At 45.5% G+C, this 24,684-nt stretch overlaps 1 protein-coding gene across 1 annotated transcript in view; it reads left to right on the forward strand.

Moving 5' to 3' along the window:
• LOC124020028 (protein CLEC16A-like) overlaps positions 1 to 24,684 on the forward strand; it is a 103,788-nt gene that overhangs the window by 69,161 nt on the left and 9,943 nt on the right. The window contains 6 exon segments of the mRNA XM_046335448.1: positions 5,077 to 5,196; positions 5,693 to 5,823; positions 11,395 to 11,439; positions 14,050 to 14,100; positions 23,742 to 23,870; positions 24,587 to 24,684. The exon segment at positions 24,587 to 24,684 is cut by the window's right edge and continues 23 nt beyond it. Coding sequence (XP_046191404.1) covers positions 5,077 to 5,196; positions 5,693 to 5,823; positions 11,395 to 11,439; positions 14,050 to 14,100; positions 23,742 to 23,870; positions 24,587 to 24,684 — 574 coding nt within the window.

The following is a 24,684-nucleotide window of genomic DNA, read 5'->3' on the forward strand; positions in this document are numbered from 1 at the left end:
AGTGGATCATGATGTTCTGTTAACAGACTAGTGGATCATGATGTTCTGTTAACAGACTAGTGGATCATGATGTTCTGTTAACAGACTAGTGGATCATGATGTTCTGTTAACAGACTAGTGGATCATGATGTTCAGATAACAGACTAGTGAATCATGATGTTCTGTTAACAGACTAGTGAATCATGATGTTCTGTTAACAGACTAGTGGATCATGATGTTCTGTAGAGATGTTCAGATAACAGACTAGTGGATCATGATGTTCTGTAGAGATGTTCTGTTAACAGACTAGTGGATCATGATGTTCTGTTAACAGACTAGTGGACCATGATGTTCTGTAGAGATGTTCAGATAACAGACTAGTGGATCATGATGTTCTGTTAACAGACTAGTGGATCATGATGTTCTGTTAACAGACTAGTGGATCATGATGTTCTGTAGAGATGTTCAGATAACAGACTAGTGGATCATGATGTTCTGTAGAGATGTTCAGATAACAGACTAGTGGATCATGATGTTCTGTTAACAGACTAGTGGATCATGATGTTCTGTTAACAGACTAGTGGATCATGATGTTCTGTAGAGATGTTCTGTTAACAGACTAGTGGATCATGATGTTCTGTAGAGATGTTCAGATAACAGACTAGTGGATCATGATGTTCTGTTAACAGACTAGTGGATCATGATGTTCTGTTAACAGACTAGTGGATCATGATGTTCTGTTAACAGACTAGTGAATCATGATGTTCTGTAGAGATGTTCTGTTAACAGACTAGTGGATCATGATGTTCTGTAGAGATGTTCAGATAACAGACTAGTGGATTATGATGTTCTGTTAACAGACTAGTGGATCATGATGTTCTGTAGAGATGTTCAGATAACAGACTAGTGGATCATGATGTTCAGATAACAGACTAGTGGATCATGATGTTCTGTTAACAGACTAGTGGATCATGATGTTCTGTTAACAGACTAGTGGATCATGATGTTCTGTAGAGATGTTCAGATAACAGACTAGTGGATCATGATGTTCTGCAGAGATGTTCAGATAACAGACTAGTGGATCATGATGTTCTGTAGAGATGTTCAGATAACAGACTAGTGGATCATGATGTTCTGTAGAGATGTTCAGATAACAGACTAGTGGATCATGATGTTCTGTTAACAGACTAGTGGACCATGATGTTCTGTAGAGATGTTCAGATAACAGACTAGTGGATCATGATGTTCTGTAGAGATGTTCAGATAACAGACTAGTGGATCATGATGTTCTGTAGAGATGTTCAGATAACAGACTAGTGGATCATGATGTTCTGTAGAGATGTTCAGATAACAGACTAGTGGATCATGATGTTCTGTAGAGATGTTCTGATAACAGACTAGTGGATCATGATGTTCTGTTAACAGACTAGTGGATCATGATGTTCAGATAACAGACTAGTGGATCATGATGTTCTGTTAACAGACTAGTGGATCATGATGTTCAGATAACAGACTAGTGGATCATGATGTTCTGTTAACAGACTAGTGGATCATGATGTTCAGATAACAGACTAGTGGACCATGATGTTCAGATAACAGACTAGTGGATCATGATGTTCAGATAACAGACTAGTGGATCATGATGTTCTGTTAACAGACTAGTGGATCATGATGTTCTGTTAACAGACTAGTGGATCATGATGTTCTGTAGAGATGTTTAGATAACAGACTAGTGGATCATGATGTTCTGTTAACAGACTAGTGGATCATGATGTTCTGTTAACAGACTAGTGGATCATGATGTTCTGTTAACAGACTAGCGGATCATGATGTTCTGTAGAGATGTTCAGATAACAGACTAGTGGATCATGATGTTCTGTAGAGATGTTCTGTTAACAGACTAGTGGATCATGATGTTCTGTATAGATGTTCTGTTAACAGACTAGTGGATCATGATGTTCTGTTAACAGACTAGTGGATCATGATGTTCAGATAACAGACTAGTGAATCATGATGTTCTGTTAACAGACTAGTGAATCATGATGTTCTGTTAACAGACTAGTGGATCATGATGTTCTGTAGAGATGTTCAGATAACAGACTAGTGGATCATGATGTTCTGTAGAGATGTTCTGTTAACAGACTAGTGGATCATGATGTTCTGTTAACAGACTAGTGGACCATGATGTTCTGTAGAGATGTTCAGATAACAGACTAGTGGATCATGATGTTCTGTTAACAGACTAGTGGATCATGATGTTCTGTTAACAGACTAGTGGATCATGATGTTCTGTAGAGATGTTCAGATAACAGACTAGTGGATCATGATGTTCTGTAGAGATGTTCAGATAACAGACTAGTGGATCATGATGTTCTGTTAACAGACTAGTGGATCATGATGTTCTGTTAACAGACTAGTGGATCATGATGTTCTGTAGAGATGTTCTGTTAACAGACTAGTGGATCATGATGTTCTGTAGAGATGTTCAGATAACAGACTAGTGGATCATGATGTTCTGTTAACAGACTAGTGGATCATGATGTTCTGTTAACAGACTAGTGGATCATGATGTTCTGTTAACAGACTAGTGAATCATGATGTTCTGTAGAGATGTTCTGTTAACAGACTAGTGGATCATGATGTTCTGTAGAGATGTTCAGATAACAGACTAGTGGATTATGATGTTCTGTTAACAGACTAGTGGATCATGATGTTCTGTAGAGATGTTCAGATAACAGACTAGTGGATCATGATGTTCAGATAACAGACTAGTGGATCATGATGTTCTGTTAACAGACTAGTGGATCATGATGTTCTGTTAACAGACTAGTGGATCATGATGTTCTGTAGAGATGTTCAGATAACAGACTAGTGGATCATGATGTTCTGTAGAGATGTTCAGATAACAGACTAGTGGATCATGATGTTCTGTAGAGATGTTCAGATAACAGACTAGTGGATCATGATGTTCTGTAGAGATGTTCAGATAACAGACTAGTGGATCATGATGTTCTGTTAACAGACTAGTGGACCATGATGTTCTGTAGAGATGTTCAGATAACAGACTAGTGGATCATGATGTTCTGTAGAGATGTTCAGATAACAGACTAGTGGATCATGATGTTCTGTAGAGATGTTCAGATAACAGACTAGTGGATCATGATGTTCTGTAGAGATGTTCAGATAACAGACTAGTGGATCATGATGTTCTGTAGAGATGTTCTGATAACAGACTAGTGGATCATGATGTTCTGTTAACAGACTAGTGGATCATGATGTTCAGATAACAGACTAGTGGATCATGATGTTCTGTTAACAGACTAGTGGATCATGATGTTCAGATAACAGACTAGTGGATCATGATGTTCTGTTAACAGACTAGTGGATCATGATGTTCAGATAACAGACTAGTGGACCATGATGTTCAGATAACAGACTAGTGGATCATGATGTTCAGATAACAGACTAGTGGATCATGATGTTCTGTTAACAGACTAGTGGATCATGATGTTCTGTTAACAGACTAGTGGATCATGATGTTCTGTAGAGATGTTTAGATAACAGACTAGTGGATCATGATGTTCTGTTAACAGACTAGTGGATCATGATGTTCTGTTAACAGACTAGTGGATCATGATGTTCTGTTAACAGACTAGCGGATCATGATGTTCTGTAGAGATGTTCAGATAACAGACTAGTGGATCATGATGTTCTGTAGAGATGTTCTGTTAACAGACTAGTGGATCATGATGTTCTGTATAGATGTTCTGTTAACAGACTAGTGGATCATGATGTTCTGTTAACAGACTAGTGGATCATGATGTTCTGTTAACAGACTAGTGAATCATGATGTTCTGTTAACAGACTAGTGGATCATGATGTTCTGTTAACAGACTAGTGGATCATGATGTTCTGTAGAGACGTTCAGATAACAGACTAGTGGATCATGATGTTCTGTAGAGATGTTCTGTTAACAGACTAGTGGATCATGATGTTCTGATAACAGACTAGTGGATCATGATGTTCTGTTAACAGACTAGTGGATCATGATGTTCTGTTAACAGACTAGTGGATCATGATGTTCTGTTAACAGACTAGTGAATCATGATGTTCTGTTAACAGACTAGTGGATCATGATGTTCTGTAGAGATGTTCAGATAACAGACTAGTGGATCATGATGTTCTGTTAACAGACTAGTGAATCATGATGTTCTGTAGAGATGTTCAGATAACAGACTAGTGGATCATGATGTTCTGTAGAGATGTTCAGATAACAGACTAGTGGATCATGATGTTCTGTAGAGATGTTCAGATAACAGACTAGTGGATCATGATGTTCTGTAGAGATGTTCAGATAACAGACTAGTGGATCATGATGTTCAGATAACAGACTAGTGGATCATGATGTTCTGTTAACAGACGAGTGGATCATGATGTTCTGTAGAGATGTTCAGATAACAGACTAGTGGATCATGATGTTCAGATAACAGACTAGTGGATCATGATGTTCTGTTAACAGACTAGTGGATCATGATGTTCTGTTAACAGACCAGTGGATCATGATGTTCTGTTAACAGACTAGTGGACCATGATGTTCTGTTAACAGACTAGTGGATCATGATGTTCTGTTAACAGTTCATGATGTAACAGACTAGTGGATCATGATGTTCTGTAGAGATGTTCAGATAACAGACTAGTGGATCATGATGTTCTGTTAACAGACGAGTGGATCATGATGTTCTGTTAACAGACTAGTGGACCATGATGTTCTGTTAACAGACTAGTGGACCATGATGTTCTGTTAACAGACTAGTGGATCATGATGTTCTGTAGAGATGTTCAGATAACAGACTAGTGGATCATGATGTTCTGTAGAGATGTTCAGATAACAGACTAGTGGATCATGATGTTCTGTAGAGATGTTCAGATAACAGACTAGTGGATCATGATGTTCTGTAGAGATGTTCTGTTAACAGACTAGTGGATCATGATGTTCTGTTAACAGACTAGTTGATCATGATGTTCTGTTAACAGACTAGTGGACCATGATGTTCCGGTAACCGATAGGAGCTGTACCTCGTTCTAATGTTTGTTCAGGTATCAACCGTGAGTTGTTGGAGAGGCTGCAGTTACCGGTCCCAGACCAGGAGAGGAGCTGTTACAGTCAGGTGTTGGTGGAGAGACTCATACGAGTGATGAACGTGGCCGCACAACCAGGTAACACACACACACACACACATTATCACACACACACACATTATCACACACACACACATTATCACACAAACACGCACACACACATTATTACACACACATTATTACACACACATTATCACACACACACACATTATCACATACACACTCACATTATCACACACACACACATTAACACACACACACATTAACACACACACACACACATTACACACACACATTACACACACACACACACACACACACACACACACACACACACATTACACACACACACACATTATCACACACACACACACATTATCACACACACACACATTATCACACACACACACACACATTATCACACACACACACATTATCACACACACACACACACACACACACACACATTATCACACACACACACACACACATTATCACACACACAGACATTATCACACACACACAAATGACCGCACGCACCCACAAACCACCTAACGTGTGTGTGTGTGTGTAGATGGTAAGGTACGTCTGGCTACTCTGGAGCTGAGCTGTCTGCTGTTGAAACGGTCCGTCCTCTCCTCATCCTCCTCTTCCTCCTCTCCTGCTCACTGCATCATCAAGGACGTACACCTGGCCTGTCTAGAGGTGAGTGTGTCCGTCTCTCCCCCTTTGGTCCTGACATCCAGCCCTCCTCTCTCTGGTCCCCCAGCCCTCTCTCTCTCTGGTCCCCAGCCCTCTGGTCCCAACCCTCTCTCTCTGGTCCCCAGCCCTCTCTGGTCTCTCTCTCTGGTCCCCAGCCCTCCCTCTCTCTGGTCCCCAGCCCTCCTCTCTCTGGTCCCCAGCCCTCCTCTCTCTCTCTCTCTGGTCCCCAGCCCTCCCTCTCTCTCTCTGGTCCCCAGCCCTCCTCTCTCTGGTCCCCAGCCCTCCTCTCTCTGGTCCCCAGCCCTCCTCTCTCTGGTCCCCAGCCCCTCCTCTCTCTGGTCCCCAGCCCTCCTCTCTCTGGTCCCCAGCCCTCCTCTCTCTCCTCTCTCTGGTCCCCAGCCCTCCTCTCTCTCTCTCCCCAGCCCTCCTCTCTCTGGTCCCCAGCCCTCCTCTCTCTCTGGTCCCCAGTCCCTCCTCTCTCTCTGGTCCCCAGCCCTCTCTCTCTGGTCCCCAGCCCTCCTCTCTCTCTGGTCCCCAGCCCTCCTCTCTCTGGTCCCCAGCCCTCTCTGGTCTCTCTCTCTGGTCCCCAGCCTCTCCCCAGCCCTCTCTCTCTGGTCCCCAGCCCTCCTCTCTCTCTGGTCCCCAGCCCCCTCCTCTCTCTGGTCCCCAGCCCTCCTCTCTCTGGTCCCCAGCCCTCTGGTCTCTCTCTGGTCCCCAGCCCTGGTCCTCTCTCTGGTCCCCAGCCCTCCTCTCTCTGGTCCCCAGCCTCTGGTCCCCAGCCCTCCTCTCTCTGGTCCCCAGCCCTCCTCTCTCTGGTCCCCAGCCCTCTTCTCTCTCTGGTCCCCAGCCCTCCTCTCTCTGGTCCCCAGCCCTCCTCCTCTCTCTGGTCCCCAGCCCTCCTCTCTCTCTGGTCCCCAGCCCTCCTCTCTGGTCCCCAGCCCTCCTCTCTCTGGTCCCCAGGTCCCTCTGGCCCTCCTCTCTCTCTCTGGTCCCCAGCCCTCCTCTGGTCCCCAGCCCTCTCTCTGGTCCCCAGCCCTCCTCTCTCTCTCTGGTCCCCAGCCCTCCCTCTCTCTGGTCCCCAGCCCCCTCTCTCTCTCTGGTCCCCAGCTCCTCTCTCTCTCTGGTCCCCAGCCCTCCTCTCTCTCTCTGGTCCCCAGCCCCCTCCTCTCTCTCTCTGGTCCCCAGTCCCTCCTCTCTCTCTCTGGTCCCCAGCCCTCCTCTCTCTCTCTGGTCCCCAGCCTCTGGTCCCCAGCCCTCTCTCTCTCTGGTCCCCAGCCCTCCTCTCTCTCTCTGGTCCCCAGTCTCTCTGGTCCCAGCCCTCCTCTCTCTCTCTGGTCCCCAGCCCTCTCTCCCCAGCCCTCCTCTCTCTCTGGTCCCCAGCCCTCTCTCTCTCTCTCTGGTCCCCAGCCCTCTCTCTCTCTCTGGTCCCCAGCCCTCCTCTCTCTCTCTGGTCCCCAGCCCTCCTCTCTCTCTCTGGTCCCCAGCCCTCCTCTCTCTCTCTGGTCCCCAGCCCTCTCTCTCTCTCTCTGGTCCCCAGCCCTCCCTCTCTCTCTCTGGTCCCCAGCCCTCCTCTCTCTCTCTGGTCCCCAGCCCTCCTCTCTCTCTCTGGTCCCCAGCCCTCTCTCTCTCTCTCTCTGGTCCCCAGCCCCCTCTCTCTCTCTCTGTCCCCAGTCCCAGCCCTCCCTCTCTCTCTCTCTCTGGTCCCCAGCCCTCCTCTCTCTCTCTGGTCCCCAGCCCTCCTCTCTCTCTCTCTGGTCCCCAGCCCTCCTCTCTCTCTCTGGTCTGGTCCCCAGCCCTCCTGGTCCCCAGCCCTCCTCTCTCTCTCTGGTCCCCAGCCCTCCCTCTCTCTCTCTGGTCCCCAGCCCTCCTCTCTCTCTCTGGTCCCCAGCCCTCTGGTCCCCAGCCCTCTCTCTCTCTCTGGTCCCCAGCCCTCCTCTCTCTCTCTCTGTCCCCAGTCCCCAGCCCTCCTCTCTCTCTCTCTGGTCCCCAGCCCTCCTCTCTCTCTCTGGTCCCCAGTTGTTTTCTTTCTCTCTCTCTGTCCCCAGCCCTGGTCCCTCTCTCTCTCTCTGGTCCCCAGCCCCCTCTCTCTCTCTCTGGTCCCCAGTCCCTAGTCCCCAGCCCTCCCTCTCCTCTGGTCCCCAGCCCTCCTCCTCCTCTCTGGTCCCCAGCCCTCCCTCCTCTCTCTGGTCCCCAGCCTCTCCTCCTCCCTAGCCCTTCTTCTCTGGTCCCCAGTAATTTCTCTTCCCAGTGTTTTCCTGTCCCCATCCCTGGAATCTCTGGTTCTGTTCTCAAAATAAGCTGTTTGTTTTAATCGGAATTCTCTGGTCCCCAGCCCCCTCCTCTCTCTGGTCCCTAGCCCTCCCTCTCTCTCTCTGGTCCCCTGTTCTGGTCCCCAGCCCTCCCTCTCTCTCTCTGAATAATAACTGGTCCAATAGCTTGCTCATCTATCACCTGAGATATAGAGTGTTCCAGTATAACGTTGCATCACTCATCCTCCTCCTCCTCCTTCCTGCTCCTCCTGTTCCTTCTTGTTAAATGATAATTTGTTCCAGTGTTTTCCTGTCTTGCATCACAATGGAATCTCTGGTTCCTGTTCTACTGAGATATAAGTGTTTGTTTTAATCAATTAGCTTCCTGCTTTTAAACCAGAGAATGATTGTTCATAGCAGCTCTGAATAATGCATCCTGGCTTGCTCATCTATCACTGAGATATAGAGTGTTCCAGAGCATCACTCATGCTTCCTGCTTCCTGTTCCTACTGAGATATAGAGTGTTCCAGAGCATCACTCATGCTTCCTGCTTCCTGCTTCCTGTTCCTACTGAGATATAGAGTGTTCCAGAGCATCACTCATGCTTCCTGCTTCCTGCTTCCTGTTCCTACTGAGATATAGAGTGTTCCAGAGCATCACTCATGCTTCCTGCTTCCTGTTCCTACTGAGATATAGAGTGTTCCAGAGCATCACTCATACTTCCTGCTTCCTGCGTCCACTCTGATGACGTCTAATGTCTCTGGCTCATTATTACTAGTATTTAACCAATGGAAAAACATCAGGGGGGCGGGGCTCTGTTGCTACTGAGATTCAGGTAACTGACAAAATAATGGAAACACTTGAGTAAATGGTGGCTACAAATTTTATTGAAAGCAGGTGAGGGTGTAATTAAGCAATTAACATCCCATCATGCTTAGGGTCATGTCTAAAAAAAAATGTACTGAGCATGAAGACGATGTAAGCCGTATGTCATGGCCGTCTCAGTCAATACACTATGTTGGTGTTTCCTTTATTCTGGCAGTTATCTGGTGGCCCAACGCCTTATTGAGTTTCCTTTACACTATGCCTTATTGAGACACTATTTTGTTTCCTTTATTCTGGCAGTTATCTGGTGGCCCAACGCCTTATTAAGACACTATGTTTTTGTTTCCTTTATTCTGGCAGTTATCTGGTGGCCCAACGCCTTATTAAGACACTATGTTTTGTTTCCTTTATTCTGGCAGTTATCTGGTGGCCCAACGCCTTATTAAGACACTATGTTGACACTATGTTTTTGTTTCCTTTATTCTGGCAGTTATCTGGTGGCCCAACGCCTTATTAAGACACTATGTTTTTGTTTCCTTTATTCTGGCAGTTATCTGGTGGCCCAACGCCTTATTAAGACACTATGTTGGTGTTTCCTTTATTCTGGCAGTTATCTGGTGGCCCAACGCCTTATTAAGACACTATGTTGGTGTTTCCTTTATTCTGGCAGTTATCTGGTGGCCCAACGCCTTATTAAGACACTATGTTGGTGTTTCCTTTATTCTGGCAGTTATCTGGTGGCCCAACGCCTTATTAAGACACTATGTTGGTGTTTCCTTTATTCTGGCAGTTATCTGGTGGCCCAACGCCTTATTGAGACACTATGTTGGTGTTTCCTTTATTCTGGCAGTTATCTGGTGGCCCAACGCCTTAAGACACTATGTTGGTGTTTCCTTTATTCTGGCAGTTACCTGGTGGTTGGTGGCCCAACGCCTTAAGACACTGTGTTGGTGTTTCCTTTATTCTGGCAGTTACCTGTATGTTAGCTCTTTGGTCTGTATTCTGTGTGTTGTTGAGGAGTGTTGTTGAGGAGTGTGATGTGTATTCTGTGTGTTGTTGAGGAGTGTGATGTGTATTCTGTGTGTTGTTGAGGAGGTGTGATGTGTATTCTGTGTGTTGTTGAGGAGTGTGATGTGTATTCTGTGTGTTGTTGAGGAGTGTGATGTGTATTCTGTGTGTTGTTGAGGGAGTGTGATGTGTATTCTGTGTGTTGTTGAGGAGTGTGATGTGTATTCTGTGTGTTGTTGAGGAGTGTGATGTGTATTCTGTGTGTTGTTGAGGAGTGTGATGTGTATTCTGTGTGTTGTTGAGGAGTGTTGTTGAGGAGTGTGATGTGTATTCTGTGTGTTGTTGAGGAGTGTGATGTGTATTCTGTGTGTTGTTGAGGAGTGTGATGTGTATTCTGTGTGTTGTTGAGGAGTGTGATGTGTATTCTGTGTGTTGTTGAGGAGTGTTGTTCTGTGTGGTGTGTATTCTGTGTGTTGTTGAGGAGTGTTGTTGAGGAGGTGTGGTGTGTATTCTGTGTGTTGTTGAGGTGTGATGTGTATTCTGTGTGTTGTTGAGGAGTGTTGTTCTGTAGGTTCTGTGTGTTGTTGAGGAGTGTGATGTGTATTCTGTGTGTTGTTGAGGAGTGTTGTTGAGGAGGTGTGATGTGTATTCTGTGTGTTGTTGAGGAGTGTGATGTGTATTCTGTGTGTTGTTGAGGAGTGTTGTTCTGGAGGTGTGATGTGTGTTTCTGAGGAGTGTTGTTGAGGATCAAGTGTGATGTGTATTCTGTGTGTTGTTGAGGAGTGTGATGTGTATTCTGTGTGTTGTTGAGGAGTCTGCATCTGTATTCTGTGTTTGTATGAGGAGGTATTGATGTGTGTTGTTGAGAAGTGTTGTTCTGTAGGTGTGATGTGTATTCTGTGTGTTGTTGAGGAGTGTTGTATTCTTTGTTTGTTGAGGAGATGTGATTTAATATTCTGTGTGTTGTTGAGGAGGTGTGTGTTATTCTGTGTGTTGTTGAGGAGTGTTGTTCTGGAGGTGTGATGTGTGTTGTTGAGAAGTGTTGTTCAGGTGCCTGATGTGTATTCTGGTGTTGTTGAGGAGGTTGTTCTGGAGGTGTGATTGTATTCTGTGTGTTGTTGAGGAGGTGTGATGTGTATTCAGGTGTTGTTGAGAAGTGTTGTTCTGTAGGTGTGATGTGTATTCTGTGTGTTGAGAGGAGTGTTGTTGGAGGTGTAGTGTATTCTGTGTGTTGTTGAGGAGGTGAGTGTATTCTGTGTGTTGTTGAGAAGGTTGTTCTGTAGTGTTATTCTGTGTGTTTTGAGGAGTGTTATTATTATTATTATAACATATGCCATTTAGCAGACGCTTTTATCCAAAGCGACTTACAGTCATGTGTGCATACATTCTACGTATGGGTGGTCCCGGGATCAAACCCACTACCTTGGCGTTACAAGCGCCATGCTCTACCAACTGAGCTACAGAAGTGTGATGTTTATTCTGTGTGTTTCAGGGAGCCAGAGAAGAGAGTCTGCATCTCCTACGGCGTTTCTATAAGGCAAGTTTTTTTTCCCTATCTCATATTGAAGCATAAAAATTGCAATCTGAACAAATTCAGGACATGGGGGATAAGAATCTAGTGGTGACCTAGCCCCCCTAAAAAATGTTGTTTTCCCCTTGTGAAGACAGTCTGGAGACTTGTGAAGACATTATGGTCCTGATAATGTAGGAAAACACATGAACATGGTACTGCGCTTCTACAAAACAAGTGTTCCTCTCACACACTTTTTTAGGGGGGTAGATCAATTTTAATATTGCAGATAGATGGGGTGGCAGGTAGCCTAGTGGTTAGAGCAGGTAGCCTAGTGGTTAGAGCAGGTAGCCTAGTGGTTAGAGCAGGTAGCCTAGTGGTTAGAGCAGGTAGCCTAGTGGTTAGAGCAGGTAGCCTAGTGGTCGGTAGCAGGTAGCCTAGTGATTAGAGCAGGTAGCCTAGTGGTTAGAGGCAGGTAGTCTAGTGGTTAGAGCAGGTAGTCTAGTGGTTAGAGCAGGTAGTCTAGTGGTTAGAGCAGGTAGTCTAGTGGTTAGAGCAGGTAGCCTAGTGGTCGGTAGCAGGTAGCCTAGTGGTTAGAGCAGGTAGCCTAGTGGTTAGAGCAGGTAGCCTAGTGGTTAGAGGCAGGTAGCCTAGTGGTTAGAGGCAGGTAGCCTAGTGGTTAGAGCAGGTAGCCTAGTGGTTAGAGCAGGTAGCCTAGTGGTTAGAGGCAGGTAGCCTAGTGGTTAGAGCAGGTAGCCTAGTGGTTAGAGGCAGGTAGCCTAGTGGTTAGAGGCAGGTAGCCTAGTGGTTAGAGGCAGGTAGCCTAGTGGTTAGAGGCAGGTAGCCTAGTGGTTAGAGGCAGGTAGCCTAGTGGTTAGAGGCAGGTAGCCTAGTGGTTAGAGGCAGGTAGCCTAGTGGTTAGAGGCAGGTAGCCTAGTGGTCAGAGCAGGTAGCCTAGTGGTCAGAGCAGGTAGCCTAGTGGTCAGAGGCAGGTAGCCTAGTGGTCAGAGGCAGGTAGCCTAGTGGTTAGAGGCGGTAGCCTAGTGGTTAGAGCAGGTAGCCTAGTGGTTAGAGGCAGGTAGCCTAGTGGTTAGAGGCAGGTAGCCTAGTGGTTAGAGGCAGGTAGCCTAGTGGTTAGAGGCAGGTAGCCTAGTGGTCGGAGGCAGGTAGCCTAGTGGTCAGAGGCAGGTAGCCTAGTGGTCGGAGGCAGGTAGCCTAGTGGTCGGAGGCAGGTAGCCTAGTGGTCGGAGGCAGGTAGCCTAGTGGTCGGAGGCAGGTAGCCTAGTGGTCGGAGGCAGGTAGCCTAGTGGTCGGAGGCAGGTAGCCTAGTGGTCAGAGGCAGGTAGCCTAGTGGTCAGAGGCAGGTAGCCTAGTGGTCAGAGGCAGGTAGCCTAGTGGTCAGAGGCAGGTAGCCTAGTGGTCAGAGGCAGGTAGCCTAGTGATCGGTAGCCTAGTGGTCGGTAGCCTAGTGGTCGGTAGCCTAGTGGTCGGTAGCCTAGTGGTCGGTAGCCTAGTGGTCGGTAGCCTAGTGGTCGGTAGCCTAGTGGTCAGAGGCAGGTAGCCTAGTGGTCAGAGCAGGTAGCCTAGTGGTTAGAGGCAGGTAGCCTAGTGGTTAGAGCAGGTAGCCTAGTGGTTAGAGCAGGTAGCCTAGTGGTTAGAGCAGGTAGCCTAGTGGTTAGAGCGTTGGACTAGTAACCTGAAAGGTCAAATCCCGAGCCGACAAGGGAAAATAATGATTTAAAGAGGAGTCTAGTCACCATGTTTCAGATGATTTAAAGAGGAGTCTAGTCACCATGTTTCAGATGATTTAAAGAGGAGTCTAGTCACCATGTTTCAGATGATTTAAAGAGGAGTCTAGTCACCATGTTTCAGATGATTTAAAGAGGAGTCTAGTCACCATGTTTCAGATGATTTAAAGAGGAGTCTAGTCACCATGTTTCAGATGATTTAAAGAGGAGTCTAGTCACCATGTTTCAGATGATTTAAAGAGGAGTCTAGTCACCATGTTTCAGATGATTTAAAGAGGAGTCTAGTCACCATGTTATCAGAGGATTTAAAGAGGAGTCTAGTCACCATGTTTCAGATGATTTAAAGAGGAGTCTAGTCACCATGTTTCAGATGATTTAAAGAGGAGTCTAGTCACCATGTTTCAGATTATTTTGAATATGCACAAGTGACACGATTCACTTTCCCTTTTTAGTTTCAACTAAATCTAACTCATTTTTTCTCTCTCTCTCTGTCTCTGTCTCTCTCTTTGTCTCTCTCTTTGTCTCTCTCTCTCTCTCTCTCTCTCTCTCTCTCTCTCTCTCTCTCTCTCTCTCTCTCTCTCTCTCTCTCCCTGTCTCTCTATCCCTGTCTCTGTCTCTCTCTCTATCTCTGTCTCTCTCTCTCTATCTCTCTCTGTCTCTCTATCTCTCTCTGTCTCTCTCTCTATCTCTCTCTCTCTCTCTCTCTCTCTCTCTCTCTCTCTCTCTCTCTCTCTCCCTGTCTCTCTATCCCTGTCTCTCTCTCTCTGTCTCTCTCTCTATCTCTGTCTCTCTCTCTCTATCTCTGTCTCTCTCTCTCTATCTCTCTCTGTCTCTCTATCTCTCTCTCTCTCTCTCTCTCTCTCTCTCTCTGTCTCTCTCTCTTTCTCAGGGGGAGGAGATCTTCCTGGACATGTTCGAAGATGAGTACAGGAGCATGACGGTTAGTCCACCTGTCTCAGACACACGCACAACCACACACACACGTGATATATATGTTGTCTTTGTGTTGTGATGACGCATGTGTGTGAACGCACGTGTGCCTGTGCTGCCTGTATGTGCGTGCATCCGTGGTGTGTTTTCTTGTCTGGGGAATAAGCCAGATGTTGTTGATGTTTTTGTTCATTCAACTGAAGCTTCTTCAATAAGAGAGCTGTGAGTGTTTCTGGGTAATTCTCTAAGAGTTCTGAGTGTTTCTGGGTAATTCTCGGTAAGAGCTGTGAGTGTTTCTGGGTAATTCTCGGTAAGAGCTGTGAGTGTTTCTGGGTAATTCTCGGTAAGAGCTGTGAGTGTTTCTTGGTAATTCTCTAAGAGCTGTGAGTGTTTCTGGGTAATTCTCGGTAAGAGCTGTGAGTGTTTCTGGGTAATTCTCGGTAAGAGCTGTGAGTGTTTCTGGGTAATTCTCGGTAAGAGCTGTGAGTGTTTCTGGGTAATTCTCGGTAAGAGCTGTGAGTGTTTCTGGGTAAGTCTCTTAAGAATGATTTATTATTTCCTAAATGATTCAAGCTCTGTCAGATTGGTTGTTGATCCGTTGCTAGACAACCAAAATCAAATCAAATCAAATTGTATTTGTCACATACACATGGTTAGCAGATGTTAATGAGAGTGTAGTGAAATGCTTGTGCTTCTAGTTCCGACAATGCAGTGATAACCAACAAGTAATCTAACTAACAATTCCAAAACTACTGTCTTATACACAGTGTAAGGGGATAAGGAACATGTACATAAGGATATATGAATGAGTGATGGTACAGAGCAGCATACAGTAGATGGTATCGAGTACAGTATATACATATGAGATGAGTGTGTAGACAAAGTAAACAAAGTGGCATAGTTAAAGTGGCTAGTGATACATGTGTTACATAAGGATGCAGTCGATGTTGTAGAGTACAGTATATACATATGCATATGAGATGAATAATGTAGGGTAAGTAACATTATATAAGGTAGCATTGTTTAAAGTGGCTAGTGATATATTTACATCATTTCCCATCAATTCCCATTATTAAAATGGCTGGAGTTGGGTCAGTGTCAATGACAGTGTGTTGGCAGCAGCCACTCAGTGTTAGTGGTGGCTGTTTAACAGTCTGATGGCCTTGAGATAGAAGCTGTTTTTCAGTCTCTCGGTCCCAGCTTTGATGCACCTGTACTGACCTCGCCTTCTGGATGATAGCGGGGTGAACAGGCAGTGGTTCGGGTGGTTGATGTCCTTGATGATCTTTATGGCCTTCCTGTAACAACGGGTGGTGTAGGTGTCCTGGAGGGCAGGTAGTTTGCCCCCGGTGATGCGTTGTGCAGTCCTCACTACCCTCTGGAGAGCCTTACGGTTGAGGGCGGAGCAGTTGCCGTACCAGGCGGTGATACAGCCCGCCAGGATGCTCTCGATTGTGCATCTGTAGAAGTTTGTGAGTGCTTTTGGTGACAAGCCAAATTTCTTCAGCCTCCTGAGGTTGAATAGGCGCTGCTGCGCCTTCTTCACGACGCTGTCAGTGTGAGTGGACCAATTCAGTTTGTCTGTGATGTGTACGCAGAGGAACATAAAACTTACTACCCTCTCCACTACTGTTCCATCGATGTGGATAGGGGGTGTTCCCTCTGCTGTTTCCTGAAGTCCACAATCATCTCCTTAGTTTTGTTGACGTTGAGTGTGAGGTTATTTTCCTGACACCACACTCCGAGGGCCCTCACCTCCTCCCTGTAGGCCGTCTCGTCGTTGTTGGTAATCAAGCCTACCACTGTTGTGTCGTCCGCAAACTTGATGATTGAGTTGGAGGCGTGCGTGGCCACGCAGTCGTGGGTGAACAGGGAGTACAGGAGAGGGCTCAGAACGCACCCTTGTAGGGCCCCCGTGTTGAGGATCAGCGGGGAGGAGATGTTGTTGCCTACCCTCACCACCTGGGGGCGGCCCGTCAGGAAGTCCAGTACCCAGTTGCACAGGGCGGGGTCGAGACCCAGGGTCTCGAGCTTGATGACGAGCTTGGAGGGTACTATGGTGTTGAATGCCGAGCTGTAGTCGATGAACAGCATTCTCACATAGGTATTCCTCTTGTCCAGGTGGGTTAGGGCAGTGTGCAGTGTGGTTGAGATTGCATCGTCTGTGGACCTATTTGGGCGGTAAGCAAATTGGAGTGGGTCTAGGGTGTCAGGTAGGGTGGAGGTGAAATGGTCCTTGACTAGTCTCTCAAAGCACTTCATGATGACGGAAGTGAGTGCTACGGGGCGGTAGTCGTTTAGCTCAGTTACCTTAGCTTTCTTGGGAACAGGAACAATGGTGGCCCTCTTGAAGCATGTGGGAACAGCAGACTGGTATAGGGATTGATTGAATATGTCCGTAAACACACCGGCCAGCTGGTCTGCGCATGCTCTGAGGGCGCGGCTGGGGATGCCGTCTGGGCCTGCAGCCTTGCGAGGGTTAACACGTTTAAATGTCTTACTCACCTCGGCTGCAGTGAAGGAGAGACTGCATGTTTCCGTTGCAGGCCGTGTCAGTGGCACTGTATTGTCCTCAAAGCGGGCAAAAAAGTTATTTAGTCTGCCTGGGAGCAAGACATCCTGGTCCGTGACTGGGCTGGATTTCATCTTGTAGTCCGTGATTGACTGTAGACCCTGCCACATGCCTCTTGTGTCTGAGCCATTGAATTGAGATTCCACTTTGTCTCTGTACTGACGCTTAGCTTGTTTGATAGCCTTACGGAGGGAATAGCTGCACTGTTTGTATTCAGCCATGTTGCCAGACACCTTGCCCTGATTAAAAGCAGTGGTTCGCACTTTCAGTTTCACGCGAATGCTGCCATCAATCCACGGTTTCTGGTTAGGGAATGTTTTTATCGTTGCTATGGGAACGACATCTTCGACGCACGTTCTAATGAACTCGCACACCGAATCAGCGTATTCGTCAATATTCCCATCTGACGCAATACGAAACATGTCCCAGTCCACGTGATGGAAGCAGTCTTGGAGTGTAGAGTCAGCTTGGTCTGACCAGCGTTGGACAGACCTCAGCGTGGGAGCCTCTTGTTTTAATTTCTGTCTGTAGGCAGGGATCAGCAAAATGGAGTCGTGGTCAGCTTTTCCGAAAGGGGGGCGGGGCAGGGCCTTATATGCGTCGCGGAAGTTAGAGTAACAATGATCCAAGGTTTTACCACCCCTGGTTGCGCAATCGATATGCTGATAAAATTTAGGGAGTCTTGTTTTCAGATTGGCTTTGTTAAAATCCCCAGCTACAATGAATGCAGCCTCCGGATAAATGTTTTCCAGTTTGCAAAGAGTTAAATAAAGTTTGTTCAGAGCCATCGATGTGTCTGCTTGGGGGGGATATATACGGCTGTGATTATAATCGAAGAGAATTCTCTTGGAAGATAATGCGGTCTACATTTGATTGTGAGGAATTCTAAATCAGGTGAACAGAAGGATTTGAGTTCCTGTATGTTTCCTTCATCACACCATGTCCCGTTAGTCATGAGGCATACGCCCCCGCCACTCTTCTTACCAGAGAGATGTTTGTTTCTGTCGGCGCGATGCGTGGAGAAACCCGTTGGCTGCACCGCCCTGGATAGCGTTTTCCCAGTAAGCCATGTTTCCGTAAAGCAGAGAACGTTGCAGTCTCTGATGTCCCTCTGGAATGCCACCCTTGCTCGGATTTCATCAACCTTGTTGTCGAGAGACTGGACATTGGCAAGAAGAATACTGGGAAGTGGTGCGCGATGTGCCCTTTTTCGGAGTCTGACCAGAACACCGCCGCGTTTCCTTGGGTCGCTGCATGCGATCCATTCCGTTGTCCTATTTGTAAGGCAGAACACAGGATCCGCGTCGCGGAAAACATATTCTTGGTCGTACTGATGGTGAGTTGACGCTGATCTTATATTCAGTAGTTCTTCTCGACTGTATGTAATGAAACCTAAGATGACCTGGGGTACTAATGTAAGAAATAACACGTAAAAAAACAAAAAACTGCATAGTTTCCTAGGAACGAAGCGAGGCGGCCATCTCAGTCAGGTCTCGCCGTACATTTACAAGTAGATTTAAGTCAGAACTTTAACTCAGCCAATCAGGAGCATTCGCTGTCGTCTTGGTAATCAGCCCCAGTGTAAGTTTGGCCTTGGTGTTTTAGGTTGTTGTCCAGCTGAAAGGTGAATTCATCTCCCAGTGTCTGTTGAATACCAGACTAAACCAAACGAAGCAAGTTATTATGTGGCCTGTTTAAAACTGCTTTGGACAACAGCCGGTGAAATTGCAGAGCGCCAAATTCAAAATTCAAAAACACTCAAAATAAACATTCAAGTGTTATTTATTTTATTTTACCTTTATTTAACCAGGCAAGTCAGTTAAGAACAAATTCTTATTTTCAATGACGGCCTGGGAACAGTGGGTTTAACTGCCTGTTCAGGGGCAGAACGGCAGATTTGTACCTTTGTACCTCTCTCTCTCTCTCTCTCTCTCTCTCTCTCTCTCTCTCTCTCTCTCTCTCTCTGTCTCTCTCTCTCTCTCTCTCTCTCTCTCTCTCTCTCTCTCTCTCTCTCTCTCTCTCTCTCTCTCTCTCTCTCTCTCTCTCTCTCTCTCTGTCTCTCTCTCTCTCTCTCTCTCTCTCTCTCTCTCTCTCTCTCTCTGTCTCTCTCTCTCTCTCTCTCTCTCTCTCTCTCTCTCTCTCTCTCTCTCTCTCTCTCTCTCTCTCTCTCTCTCTCTCTCTCTCTCTCTCTCTCTCTCTCTCTCTGTCTCTGTCTCTGTCTCTCTCTCTCTCTCTGTCTCTCTCTCTCTCTCTCTCTCTCTCTCTCTCTCTCTCTGTCTCTCTCTCTCTGTCTCTCTCTCTCTGTCTCTCTCTCTCTGTCTCTCTCTCTCTGTCTCTCTCTCTCTGTCTCTCTCTCTCTCTCTCTCTCTCTGTCTCTCTCTCTCTCTCTCTCTCTCTGTCTCTCTCTCTCTCTCTCTCTGTCTCTGTCTCTCTCTCTGTCTCTCTCTCTGTCTCTCTCTCTGTCTCTCTCTCTGTCTCTCTCTCTGTCTCTCTCTCTGTCTCTCTCTCTGTCTCTCTCTCTGTCTCTCTCTCTGTCTCTCTCTCTGTCTCTCTCTCTGTCTCTCTCTCTCTCTCTCTCTCTCTCTCTCTCCTTTCAAAAAAGGCTTTATGGCGAAACCATGAGATTATCTGAGAACAGAACTGCCCAGCAGTCAAATCATTGCAAACAGAAACCAGCCGAGTAGAAGAGCTACACAAGTCAGAAATAGCGATTAGAATTTATCACTTACCTTTGATGATCTTCCTATGGTTGCACTCACAAGACTCCCATTTACACAATAAATGTTAGTTTTTTTCGATAAAGTCCCTCTTTATATCCAAAAACCTCAGTTTTTTTTCATGGTGCGTTTTGTTCAGTAATCCATTGGCACAAAGCACGATCACAGCAGGCTGACGACAAATCAAATAAGTACCATAAAAGTTCGTAGAAACATGTCAAACGATGTTTATAATCAATCCTCAGATTGTTTTTGTCATAAATAATCGATCATATTTCAACCAGACAAAAGCTTCGTCAATAGAAAAGGAGCAACAAGAAAGGCGAGGTCCCGATTTACACGCAGGACTCATGTCTGGAAATTTCCACTGTCCTCTCATTGAAAGTGCTGTATCGCCCTCATGGAAAAACAGGCATTTCAAAATAAAGGCACTTCCTGGATGGATTGTCCTTAGGTTTTCGCCTGCCATATCAGTTCTGTTATTCTCACAGACATTATTTGAATAGTTTTGGAAACTTTAGAGTGTTTTCCATCCAAATCTACCAACTATATGCATATCCTAGCTTATAGGCCTGAGTAGCAGGCAGGTTACTTTGGGCACCTCAGTCATCCAAACTTCCCAATACTGCCCCCTATCCCAATAAAGTTAAGCAAAGGTTTACTCAGAGTAACCCCCTAAACGTGGAGTACCTGGTAATGTATGTGTCTCTCCAGAGTAAGCCCCTGATAATGTATTTAATGTGTCTCTCCAGAGTAAGCCCCTGATAATGTATTTAATGTGTCTCTCCAGAGTAAGCCCCTGATAATGTATGTAATGTGTCTCTCCAGAGTAAGCCCCTGATAATGTATTTAATGTATCTCCAGAGTAAGCCCCTGATAATGTATTTAATGTGTCTCTCCAGAGTAAGCCCCTGATAATGTATTTAATATGTCTCTCCAGAGTAAGCCCCTGATAATGTATTTAATATGTCTCTCCAGAGTAAGCCCCTGATAATGTATTTAATATGTCTCTCCAGAGTAAGCCCCTGATAATGTATTTAATGTGTCTCCAGAGTAAGCCCCTGATAATGTATTTAATGTCTCTCCAGAGTAAGCCCCTGATAATGTATTTAATGTCTCCAGAGTAAGCCCCTGATAATGTATTTAATGTGTCTCCAGAGTAAGCCCCTGATAAGCCCCTGATAATGTATTTAATGTCTCCAGAGTAAGCCCCTGATAATGTATTTAATGTGTCTCTCCAGAGTAAGCCCCTGATAATGTATTTAATGTCTCTGCAGAGTAAGCCCCTGATAATGTATTTAATGTCTCCAGAGTAAGCCCCTGATAATGTATTTAATGTCTCCAGAGTAAACCCCTGATAATGTATTTAATGTCTCCAGAGTAAGCCCCTGATAATGTATTTAATGTGTCTCTCCAGAGTAAGCCCCCGATAATGTATTTAATGTGTCTCTCCAGAGTAAGCCCCTGATAATGTATTTGTCTCTCCAGAGTAAGCCCCTGATAATGTATTTAATGTCTCCAGAGTAAGCCCCTGATAATGTATTTAATGTATCCAGAGTAAACCCCTGATAATGTATTTAATGTCTCCAGAGTAAGCCCCTCATAATGTATTTAATGTGTCTCTCCAGAGTAAGCCCCTGATAATGTATTTAATGTCTCTCCAGAGTAAACCCCTGATAATGTATTTAATGTCTCTCCAGAGTAAGCCCCTGATAATGTATTTAATATGTCTCTCCAGAGTAAGCCCCTGGTAATGTATTTAATGTGTCTCTCCAGAGTAAGCCCCTGATAATGTATGTAATGTCTCTCCAGAGTAAGCCCCTGATAATGTATTTAATGTCTCCAGAGTAAGCCCCTGATAATTTATTTAATGTCTCTCCAGAGTAAGCCCCTGATAATGTATTTAATGTCTCTCCAGAGTAAGCCCCTGATAATGTATTTAATGTCTCCAGATTAAGCCCCTGATAATGTATGTAATGTCTCCAGAGTAAGCCCCTGATAATGTATTTAATGTCTCCAGAGTAAGCCCCTGATAAGCCCCTGATAATGTATTTAATGTCTCCAGAGTAAGCCCCCGATAATGTATTTAATGTCTCCAGAGTAAGCCCCTGATAATGTATTTAATATGTCTCTCCAGAGTAAGCCCCTGATAAGCCCCTGATAATGTATTTAATGTCTCCAGAGTAAGCCCCTGATAATGTATTTAATGTGTCTCTCCAGAGTAAGCCCCTGATAATGTATTTAATGTCTCTGCAGAGTAAGCCCCTGGTAATGTATTTAATGTCTCCAGAGTAAGCCCCTGATAATGTATTTAATGTCTCCAGAGTAAACCCCTGATAATGTATTTAATGTCTCCAGAGTAAGCCCCTGATAATGTATTTAATGTGTCTCTCCAGAGTAAGCCCCCGATAATGTATTTAATGTGTCTCTCCAGAGTAAGCCCCTGATAATGTATTTGTCTCTCCAGAGTAAGCCCCTGATAATGTATTTAATGTCTCCAGAGTAAGCCCCTGATAATGTATTTAATGTCTCCAGAGTAAACCCCTGATAATGTATTTAATGTCTCCAGAGTAAGCCCCTCATAATGTATTTAATGTGTCTCTCCAGAGTAAGCCCCTGATAATGTATTTAATGTCTCTCCAGAGTAAACCCCTGATAATGTATTTAATGTCTCCAGAGTAAGCCCCTGATAATGTATTTAATGTCTCCAGAGTAAGCCCCTGGTAATGTATTTAATGTGTCTCTCCAGAGTAAGCCCCTGATAATGTATGTAATGTCTCTCCAGAGTAAGCCCCTGATAATGTATTTAATGTCTCCAGAGTAAGCCCCTGATAATGTATTTAATGTCTCTCCAGAGTAAGCCCCTGATAATGTATTTAATGTCTCTCCAGAGTAAGCCCCTGATAATGTATTTAATGTCTCCAGAGTAAGCCCCTGATAATGTATGTAATGTCTCCAGAGTAAGCCCCTGATAATGTATTTAATGTCTCCAGAGTAAGCCCCTGATAAGCCCCTGATAATGTATTTAATGTCTCCAGAGTAAGCCCCCGATAATGTATTTAATGTCTCCAGAGTAAGCCCCTGATAATGTATTTAATGTGTCTCTCCAGAGTAAGCCCCTGATAATGTATTTGTCTCTCCAGAGTAAACCCCTGATAATGTATTTAATGTCTCCAGAGTAAGCCCCTGATAATGTATTTAATGTCTCCAGAGTAAACCCCTGATAATGTATTTAATGTCTCCAGAGTAAGCCCCTGATAATGTATTTAATGTCTCCAGAGTAAGACCCTGATAATGTATTTAATGTCTCCAGAGTAAGCCCCTGGTAATGTATTTAATGTGTCTCTCCAGAGTAAGCCCCTGATAATGTATTTAATGTCTCTCCAGAGTAAGCCCCTGATAATGTATTTAATGTCTCCAGAGTAAGCCCCTGATAATGTATTTAATGTCTCCAGAGTAAGCCCCTGATAATGTATTTAATGTCTCCAGAGTAAGCCCCTGATAATGTATTTAATGTCTCCAGAGTAAGCCCCTGATAAGCCCCTGATAATGTATTTAATGTCTCCAGAGTAAGCCCCTGATAAGCCCCTGATAATGTATTTAATGTCTCCAGAGTAAGCCCCTGATAATGTATTTAATGTGTCTCTCCAGAGTAAGCCCCTGATAATGTATTTGTCTCTCCAGAGTAAGCCCCTGATAATGTATTTAATGTCTCCAGAGTAAGCCCCTGATAAGCCCCTGATAATGTATTTAATGTCTCCAGAGTAAGCCCCTGATAAGCCCCTGATAATGTATTTAATGTCTCCAGAGTAAGCCCCTGATAATGTATTTAATGTCTCCAGAGTAAGCCCCTGGTAATGTATTTAATGTGTCTCTCCAGAGTAAGCCCCTGATAATGTATTTAATGTCTCTCCAGAGTAAGCCCCTGATAATGTATTTAATGTCTCCAGAGTAAGCCCCTGATAATGTATTTAATGTCTCTCCAGAGTAAGCCCCTGATAATGTATTTAATGTCTCCAGAGTAAGCCCCTGATAATGTATTTAATGTCTCCAGAGTAAGCCCCTGATAATGTATTTAATGTCTCCAGAGTAAGCCCCTGATAAGCCCCCGATAATGTATTTAATGTCTCCAGAGTAAGCCCCCGATAATGTATTTAATGTCTCCAGAGTAAGCCCCTGATAATGTATTTAATGTGTCTCTCCAGAGTAAGCCCCTGATAATGTATTTGTCTCTCCAGAGTAAGCCCCTGATAATGTATTTAATGTCTCCAGAGTAAGCCCCTGATAAGCCCCTGATAATGTATTTAATGTCTCCAGAGTAAGCCCCTGATAAGCCCCTGATAATGTATTTAATGTCTCCAGAGTAAGCCCCTGAACGTGGAGTACCTCATGATGGACGCGTCCGTTCTACTTCCCCCTACTGGTACTCCTCTGACTGGAATAGACTTCGTTAAGAGACTGCCCTGTGGAGGAGTAGAGAAGACCAGACGGGTAACACACACACACACACACACACACACACACACACACACACACACACACACACACACACACACACACACACACACACACACACACACTGAGATACCTACTGACCTGGGGAGCGATGTTCTGTACCACCTACTGACCTGGGGAGGGATGTTCTGTACCAACTGACCTGGGGAGGGATGTTCTGTACCTACTGACCTGGGGAGGGATGTTCTGTACCTACTGACCTGGGGAGGGATGTTCTGTACCTACTGACCTGGGGAGGGATGTTCTGTACCTACTGACCTGGGGAGGGATGTTCTGTACCTACTGACCTGGGGAGGGATCTTCTATACCTACTGACCTGGGGAGGGATGTTCTGTACCACCTACTGACCTGGGGAGGGATGTTCTGTACCTACTGACCTGGGGAGGGATGTTCTGTACCTACTGACCTGGGGAGGGATGTTCTGTACCTACTGACCTGGGGAGGGATGTTCTGTACCTACTGACCTGGGGAGGGATGTTCTGTACCTACTGACCTGGGGAGGGATGTTCTGTACCTACTGACCTGGGGAGGGATGTTCTGTACCTACTGACCTGGGGAGGGATGTTCTGTACCTACTGACCTGGGGAGGGATGTTCTGTACCTACTGACCCGGGGAGGGATGTTCTGTACCAAGTGAGACACTGAACCAACCACTCTGTGTGTTGGTGACCGATGTTGTTCTCCCTCTACAGGCCATCCGTGTGTTCTTCATGCTGAGATCATTATCTCTTCAGCTGCAGGGAGAACCAGAGACGCAGCTTCCTCTCACTCGCTCTGAAGACCTCATTAA

This window comes from Oncorhynchus gorbuscha, unplaced genomic scaffold, assembly GCF_021184085.1.
Source record: "Oncorhynchus gorbuscha isolate QuinsamMale2020 ecotype Even-year unplaced genomic scaffold, OgorEven_v1.0 Un_scaffold_749, whole genome shotgun sequence".
In the NCBI taxonomy this organism is placed as follows: domain Eukaryota; kingdom Metazoa; phylum Chordata; class Actinopteri; order Salmoniformes; family Salmonidae; genus Oncorhynchus; species Oncorhynchus gorbuscha.